At 47.7% G+C, this 9060-nt stretch overlaps 1 protein-coding gene across 1 annotated transcript; it reads right to left on the reverse strand.

Annotated features, from left to right (window-relative positions):
- Nucleotides 1–1553: 1553 nt before the first annotated feature.
- On the reverse strand, nt 1554–4365 carry LOC8037757. Its single transcript, XM_029992382.2, has 2 exons — nt 3397–4365; nt 1554–1904 (listed from the first exon to the last, which is right to left on the reverse strand). Exons 1-2 carry the CDS (start codon nt 4363–4365, stop codon nt 1554–1556), a joined length of 1320 nt encoding a protein of 439 aa, XP_029848242.2.
- Nucleotides 4366–9060: the final 4695 nt, after the last annotated feature.

A 9060-nucleotide genomic window follows, 5' to 3' on the forward strand; every position in this document is an offset into this window, starting at 1 on the left:
CACTGGTCGTTTTGGAGCGCGCCGGGAACGACTTTTCTGGAGCGAGCCTATTTCTCTGGGCGATCAGGATCGAGACCGACGTGTTTCACTAGTCGTTTTGGATTAGCTCCCGCTCCAGATCTCAATCTGGATTCGAGAAAAGTCGCTCCCACGATTTCGGCGGATTCAACCGGAAGCCAGCCAGGCCAGCCCTCGGTGCACACACGCGACTTCCCTTCTCGTGGGGCATCTCGCCTGATCTCGCCCATCTCGCCTCAGAAGAAGAAGAAGCACGTCGCGGGCTGGGCTCCTAGATTGTCTCGACATCAGAAGAATTCGTAATGGCCGCTTGCTTACCCCTTGGCTCGACAGCCGGTTCGTTTTCGAGGAAGGAGAAGAGAATGTATTTGCCGCGCTACGGGCATTCCGGCAATCTTTGCTCGCTTGAGCCATTCCTGCCGCTTGTGCGTCGAACACGTGTTAGCGCCGCGATTGCGAAAACGTCTTCGAAACGACCGCGGCGGCCGCGGAAAGGGGATTCCCGGGCAGTTGAATGACGGGAAGGCATCCGCCGATCCCGGAGCAGTAATCATGTTCCACCGGGGATCCGTAGGCGGCGCGACCCCGTTCGTATCGTGTGCTCCAGTCCGGATCTGGTCAACTGATCCCGGCGCGCTCCAAAACGCCCAGTGGAATTCGCCATTAGGGATAACATAAGAGACTCTGTGTTATAATAACGCTATGCCGCAGCCCGACGCCTTCGCTTGGCGCCGCAGGAAGGAAGAGAGAACAGGCAGCAGAACAATGGCACGATTTGAGGAACAGGCGACCACCGGTGCGCGCAACGGGCTAACCAGTGACGGAGCATAACAATCGCTTTTCAGGTGTCTTCTGCCGCTCTCCATTAACATTGTGGTTAAAAAAATAAAAACGAAATAAAATTTAATTATTGCATTACAACGTCTTTGCCAGCGAAGTATTTTTGTCATTGGGGAGGCAGCTGTCCCATTTCCCTAAATACAACATGTTTCTTTTTTTAAATGAGCAAATTTTAGTAATTGAAACTGAGCCAATTTAGGCGGAAATTTGGACTATATCTTAGGGTTCATCGTTTCCAGAAGTTAATAATCCAAAATGGGTCCATATTGTGCTAGAAAAATAAAAAAAAAAGGTAAAAGTGGCCGCGGTACAGGGCTCAAAGTTTGTCCAATAAGCGCATATTCCTGTTTACCTCAGTTTCGCTTCACATATTTTTAACTCATTAAAAAAAATAATAATTCAACACCTTTTTGCGCCAAGGCGCGCATGTCCTAGTCCTTTGCTCTTTTTTATTCTTCGTCCATTTTTTTTTGAAATTTTGTGTACCTTCGAAATGACAAAAAGTACATCGAAATGTGAACGACACTCGAAAATAACGAACATTCGTGATCGTATTCGAGGTAATTATTTCTGACTCAAATCATCCTTGAAAAATTCTCTCGTCTCCGGCTGTCTCAATGCAAATGATGTGGCACGGTCTATAAATCTTTGTTTCTCAAGTCGGTTCAACCAAGCTCGCTCAAGCAGACATCCCTCTAATCCAAGAACTTTGTGGGCACAGTCTGCCTTATGGACAGGGCCACGGCGAAGGCGTCGTTGTGGACGAATCCCTCATGGTCCATGGCGTCCAGAGTGATCATTCTGTCGAAGCCGCAGCCCTCGTTGAGACCCGAGTCACTGGGCCTAGAGAAGCAGACGAGTAGATCCTTCCTGGCGCCGGGGACCAGGTGCTTTCTGATGCTCTTTCTACCAGACTCGGGGTGGACCAGGGTGAAGAGCAGGGGCTTCTTGACCGGCCAGTCCTGGAACTCGTCCATGGGGCCCTTGAGGAAGATGACGTACAGCCCGAGCCAAGCTTCCGACGGGTCGCTCCTGTCGATGTCCACCTGCCACCGGATTCCATTTTATTACGAATATGGACATTGCACGCGTGGGTACTACTGTTCATACACTGCCAGAACCTCCTAGTTGGCTTGCACCTGACGTCATCGTGCCATACTGGTGGTCAATACTAGGCGGAGTCTTGTGGATCTACTACTGATGACGTTTGGGGGGGGGGGGGGGGGGGGGGCGAAGGCCTTGTCTTCTAATAATAATAATAATAATAATAATAATAATAATAATAATTTTATTTGCACTTCCAAGGGCGCAGGTGGTGGTGTGCTGGGCTGAACAGATAGGTGAGAGCCCTTACGCGGAGCGCCTGTCAGCCCACCACCACCTGCGGGAAAAAAACAATAACTTAACAGACTGAATAATAACTAAATCTGACCACTGTGGAAAGGAAGGAAGGGAGGGGGGGGGGGGGAGAACAGAGAGAGGTAGTGTTGATCACGAGGATGCCAATGTGGCCCCATACACCTTCGACAGCTCCTTTGATTCAGTTCTGTTGGTCGTCAGAGGGTTCCGCGCATTAAGGGGGAGTTGGTATTGACTCAGCAGAAAGACCACCAAAATGGCTGCTGATGTGTGCGGTGCGTGAGCACACTCGGTGACCGAGTATGTTGACGTATACCACACGTGGAGTGAAAGCTCACGCTGCAGAACCCAGGGATCCCGGGTTGTGCGGCGCGTTTCGTTATGCCCGTTTCGATCTGGAGAAGCATCGCACCGGCGTGCGATGCTTCTCTGCGCGGTACACGCCAGAGCCGTACACTGGGAAAGATTGGACAGTTTATGACACGAAAGAAAAAGAAAACACGTTGGCGACACGAAAAATTCCAAAACCCACTGTTCGCCACTGGACCACAAGATGGCGTTACTTGTGCCAGAATCGGCGGAGGCGCGCGCGCGTTGCGCAAACCCTGCGGGATAGGAGGACACACTCGCTCGGGCAGCGGTGAAGAGCGGGCGTGCGTGCGACATGCGTGATGCAATGAGATTAACGGCGCCAAAAGTGCGTCGTCAGAGAGCGCGCTGCACCTTCGGAGGTTCGCTATCACCGGGTTGGCGCTTGGGCTTTCACCTTCAAGTCGTCTTAAGGATAACATAAGAGGCTCTGTGAATTTTTCCTTCCAGATGAAGCGATATACATTTTCAGGAGGAGTGAAGCAGTGAACATCTATGCGAAATAAACGCGTGTGGGAGCATAACGATTGCTTTTCGAAAAAAAAAAAAAAAACTAAAAGAATATAAACTTGAATATCTCTGTCGTAAGAGAAAGGCAACTCCATGACAGAATTCGATAAATTGAAAACAGAAGCACACGGTTCTAGGACCCCAGAAACACGCCCACTTAAAAAATGGACTTCATATGCACCTACCTATGTAAAATATTGTTTACCATGCTATATCATGCTGCTTTCAGTGGCCCTTAGTTGATGATAGAGGTTCGGCATATGCAAGAATTTGAGCAGCTCAGTAAGAGGTTTGACTGACCTGGAACTTGACTGTGTAGCCAGAGACGAGCATCGGACTGCTCAACTTAGTCGTTAGCTGGGTCTCGGGATCCACCTCAGACTTCATGGCCTCAAAGCCAGTCACGTGCCAGAAGCTCTTGGTCTTGGAGGTCTTCACCTCAACCAGGGTCAGTTTTTGCTCCATCCTGTCCAACCGACCCATCAAGTCGTCCCGCTCACCATCGCTGCCTTGGTTAGGGCCGAAATATTTTATCAATCTCTTGTCCATCTCCCTTTTGACGTAGTCCCTGAAGTCTGTGATGGATGCATCCGCTGCCTCGTTCAGCTTCTCCTCCGAAGAGCGAGGGACGAGAGTTTTGCCCTGCGCGCTGAATGGAGCTGTCGACATGATTCGCTCTTTGATCAGACTTTGGACCTCGTTCCTTAGCATCATTATCGTGGACTGCATGTTCTGAAGTTTGGATATGGACGTGTCGACGGTCGCGTCCGCGGGTTGGGTTTCTCCGGGCAGAGCGCTACTGGTATTCGCAGCTGGCACTGGAGGTACTCCCTGGCAGGACTGAGCATGTTCGAAAATTTTTAAGTGCCTAACGGGCGTTGAACACTTGCCACAGTTAACCTGGTGGTACTCGCACTCGGAGAAGTGCCGCTCAATCGTGTCCATGATAGAGCCGCTGACTGTGCACCCAACGGACTTGTTAGGACAGAATACGGCGCCCAGTTCTTCTAGTTTGAACTCCACGACGAGGACGTCATCGGGGACAATGACGTGGTTGTCGAGGGGACACATATATTGGTCGTTGGTGGCGTGCACGATGAGCTGTCCGTAGCAGACGTCGCAAAAGACATGACAGCACCCGAGCGTGTAGATGTGCTTGGTCACCGAGTTGCAGAAAGTGCACGTCTTGGACTGTGGTTGTTCTTGGACGAAGTGTAGTCGTCTGCGGTCCAGGAGCTCCGAGAAACCGACCAGTACCCTTGCGGCCATGGCTGCTCAGTGGCCGTGCACGAGCCGCGAGCTCTTTGAACATGATGTCCGCGCGATGGGGCATCTGCGGAAGGTTGTTTGCCAGGAATATTCGTGCGCGAGTATCTCTTGCTACGTTTAACTCAATTCAATACCACAGCAGGGCGGGCTATTGCCATTTTAAATTCTATTCTGTCCTCCCCAGCGTTGCCCTTTGTGGAGGCTCGTCAACGCCCGCTTCAGTGGCTCGGTATCTGGATAAGGCAGGACAAGAGAAGGTCAGCAATGGCGGCTGTATAATTTGGCGCGTGTGTGAAGCGTCTATAGACGCTTTTAGGCAGCTGTGCATGAACGCCGCCATAACCGACCTTCAGTTTTTGTTCCCTCTTATTCCGTTCGCTCAACTTCATCATTACCCCAGCAGGACAGGTATTCGACATTTTAGGTGTTACTGTGACCGTCTCCCCAGCGTAGGCCTCTGTAAAGACTCGTCAACGCCCGCTTCAGTGTCTCGGCATCTCGGTCAGACAAGGGGAGGTCGGCTATGGCGGCTTAATCTATCAATCAATCACCGATCCCCCCAAAGATCTAGTGGGCTAGCGCCCACCAGCTCGGAGCACGTAGAGCGAAAGCTCGCGCTGCAGAGCCCAGAGATCCTTGGCTCAATCCCCACCCCTGCCCGTTTCGATCTGGATGAGCATCGTACCGGCGTGCGGTCGTGTATCACTACTGCGTGCTGCACGTTAAATACCCCAGGCTAGCGGTTGTACGGCACTGGCTAATTTCTCATCTACAGCTGGGAGACTCGTTGCCCTTTGAGGCAGACCGAGCTCTAGGCTGCATAAACATGTACACACAACCCAATTGTAGTTAAATGGGAGTTAAGGGACCATAAAATGAATCCTGGGCCGGAAGAAATGATTTCGGTCCCACCGAATGAGACAGTTTAGGTACTTTTTGGCAGGCCATTACTCATCTCCTTTTAAATACTGTTTTGTGGGATTGATGTCATTCGAAAGGCAATACAATCCTCTTTCATTTGATATTGTGTATGTGTTGGTTTTTACTGTTCATGCGCATTTGTAGCGTTGCGAATATGATGGCGCGGACCCTCACTTGCTCCGCTAGTTCATGTTTTATGAACGATCCATTAAAGATAGCACGGTTCCAATATAGCAGTTTTGTTAAGATGATGTCGGAGCAGAATCTAACGATACACCTTTTTGGTATTTGCACTACTTTGTTGTTTTCATCCCTCCAAATATTGCCCTAAAATTGACATTTTTCAGCACAAATATGTTTTTAATGACAAGCGCTAGGGCAATGAAATTAGCTACAGATGTAGGGCTTATAATTGGTAATATGCAGAAAAAAATGTAATGTTGTGTAAAATTTGTTTGTTTAGATATTTTATATCAAACGTAGCACTTTTTTGTGCTTCGAGTCATGGTAGTTCAAATGCCGCTGAAGAAATAATTAAACTATGATAAAATATTTTAAAACATTTAGAGCTACAATGGTTGTCCAAGAGGTGGACGATGGCTTTTTTTCATTTTCAAAGTCATAACGCTCCAGGAGCCCTTCAAACTTACCTGTTTTTGACGCATATCTGTTTTGGAAATCAAACAGATTTATTGGCATTTAATAACATTTATTGTTTGGAATAGATATACATTGCGATGTATTAAATTTTCACAATGATCTTGCTTTGGTTTCTTAATAGGTGTAGAGCTTAGCTAATTTTAAGAGCAATTAAAAACTGTTTGGGTGTTTTGTTGCGCTACCTGGCGGATTGCAGACAAACTGCTGATTTCTAGTGTTCAAAAAATTTCCGAGGAAGGCGTTGGCGTCTGTATCATCATCAATCTCCGTGTCTTTTTACCTTCACATTTAAAAAATATATTGGAAGATTTACTATCAATAAATGAATAGTTTACGTACTGGTTCAGGCTAATAAATCTGAGAAAAATAATTACACAAGCGTAGCGTGATATAATGCGTTCATTATTCGATATGATTGAATTCAATAAACAATAAAGACGAAGAGGAAAATAATACACCTTAGGGTGCCTGCATGTCTGTCTGTCTCAGGGTGAAGACATCCATTGTTGCACTGAATGTGCCAGCGCGTGACGCTCTCGCGCACTCGGTGCATGACTTGGGCGGTAAAATGGCGTCTATGCATTAGCCAAAGCTACGCGCTCGAGCTGAGTGACACCGGATTGCGCGCACTTGAAAAGGCATGAAAAACAATTGAGCGGAAAAATGGCTGAGATGTCACCACTCAAGCAAAGGCGCGCGTGTGTATGAAGGCACTCTAATACACCTGAGTTCACTTTATGGAGTCACTACGTGAGCTTTAAAGTATCGGCACTCAGTTCCCCAAAATTGGATTGGGCGCCGCCATTTTGGGTCTTGCTCAGAGCAAACGCAACTGCCGATCATCATGATCCAAAAGTACGACTTCCTCAGCATTAGATGCGATGCTAGGAAGCTGATGCAATATTGAAATGCTCTGTCGCGGGTTGTTTAAACATTTGTGGGGGACGGAAAAGCGTTTTCTGTGATTTTAGATAAAGCTCCATATAAAGGCCGGTTCTCACATGCAGCGAAGCGCTGATGTAGCGCTCCTCACGTGCCTTCATCTACTTATCGTCTGCGATGAGCAACAGTTTTGACAGTGCGATACAAAGCTGGTGAACGCTCCCGTTAGCACGCGCTTAGCGCGAGGTAAGCTCTGTGCTTGTAGCCCTCCGCTGCATGTGTGAACAGGCCTTAACTGGCAACCATGATTTTAAGCCACAATTTTAAGCCAAGTGTCGTTACTCGGAACCGCAGCTAATTTACTGGCACAAGCGGAAAAAATGAAGAAGAGGCAGGTCTCAAAAGGTAGTGGCTTGTGTAATCCACGGGGCTTACGTCATGGCCCCTCCAGGTATTACAAGACTCTTGAACAAGAGCATGAATAGTGTCATTAAATAAGCTACGCTTCAGAGTAGCGACACTTGCCCATATTGTGGCGTAAAATCATGGTTGGCAGTTATTTGAAGCTTTATCTGAAATCACAAGAAACGCTTTTCCGTCCTCCACTTTAAAAAGTTTTCGACAAAGCAAAGCAACATTACATGAGCTTCCTAACACCGAATCTAATGCTGAGGATGTCGCACTTTTGAATCATGACGATCGGCAGTTGCGCCTGCTCTGCACAAGCAACGAAATGGCGGCGTTCACAACACTGTCGGGGAAGAGAGTGCCGATACTCTAAGCGCAGCTCATTTATTGGCTCTAGTTTCCGCGAAACTTCCTTTTCCCTGACTGAAACTGAAAGTAAATATGAATAATACACCATTATTATAGCTTATTTAGTTATAACAAAATACACATAATGATAGGAGGAAGCGGGCGGGTAGGAGAAACGCGGGTTTTATGTGCGACCGTTCTAACCGTCTCAAAAGAAAGAACGCACAAGCTTGCGCCGGTTAACAAAAGAAAAAAAAAAAAACGCATCAAAAGAAAAGATGCGGCACGCTGTGTTCTTTGTTATTATGCGTCTAATTGCAAATTGTTGTATGCATGTTTATACAGCCGGAAGTTAGTCTGCCTTAGTCGGCGTCTGGTATCTCAGCTGTAGATGAACAATTTAGCCAGTGCGGTACAGCCGCAAACCTGGGGTCTTTAACGTGCACCACGCAGTAGTGATACACGACCGCACGCCGGTACGATGCTCTTCCAAATCGAAACGGGCAGGGGCGGGGTGAGTTCTGCAGCGCGAGCTTTCGCTCCAAGTGCTCCGAGCTGGTGTGCGCTAGGGTACCTTCATGTGCGCTTTGCTTAGGGTGGTGGCATCTCGCCATTTTGTCTCACACGTTTATTTTTATTTTTTGTTCAGAAGCACGTGAAAGAGCGTGGCTCTGCACGTGTTTGTGGCGTTGACTGTATTATGGCGACATTTTGTTTTCGTTGATTTCTTTGTATTTTCCCTGTGAGTGCGTGCTGTCGGCATCGGGTACTACAAAAGGTGGCATCACCCTAAACAGAAGGACATTGAGGCACCCTAGTGTGCGCTAGACCATGCACTCGGCCACCGAACCCCCCCCCCCCCCCCCCCCCCCCCCCCTTCTTGTGCGTCTAATTTATATACAGGTACACGTATTTGGAGATCGACGATGGACGTCGATCGTCTCGAGGTAATGTAACGTAATAACAATGTGTAAATAATAAACTTGTTAAAGGACTGAACGACTAAATTTTTCAATTCTTGGATTGTAATATGGCGGTAGCCTATTGTACTTACTGTTGATGAAGAGCAATATGAGGTGACGAGGTAATTATTAATTGATGAAACTCCATAAGGACGACGACATTAGTGGGTGTCGAACCACAACGTACAGTGCCAGACTTGTTTCAAGTATCGTGTACCCAATGACTTTCTTCACCCGCAAAAGTATAAAGTAGAATCAATGAGGATGCTGCTTTACAACTGTACGTTGAACAGGAAATGTGCACTGTGCAGGAGTGCGGCTTATTCGTTAATATGAGGGACGGATTTCTAGCAGCATTCCCTGATTGACTACTTGGAATAAATGGCCTCGTTGACGTAAAGTGTCCCCGTTCCAAAAGATTCTTGAAGCATACTTAAACCGCCAAAGAGTATGAGGCGAAAAATATGAAAAAGGAACATGGTGTGAAAGGTCCAAATCACCACCATAGCTTCTA

The sequence above is a fragment of the Ixodes scapularis genome, unplaced genomic scaffold, assembly GCF_016920785.2.
Source record: "Ixodes scapularis isolate PalLabHiFi unplaced genomic scaffold, ASM1692078v2 PGA_scaffold4__175_contigs__length_147842914, whole genome shotgun sequence".
Lineage (NCBI taxonomy): Eukaryota > Metazoa > Arthropoda > Arachnida > Ixodida > Ixodidae > Ixodes > Ixodes scapularis.

Coding starts and splice junctions, on each gene's coding strand:
- LOC8037757 (XM_029992382.2), bottom strand. CDS start 4,365: ATGGCCGCAAGGGTACTGGTCGGTTTCTCGGAGCTCCTGGACCGCAGA. Junction 1,905..3,396: donor GCTACACAGTCAAGTTCCAG/GTCAGTCAAACC, acceptor ATCCGGTGGCAG/GTGGACATCGACAGGAGCGA.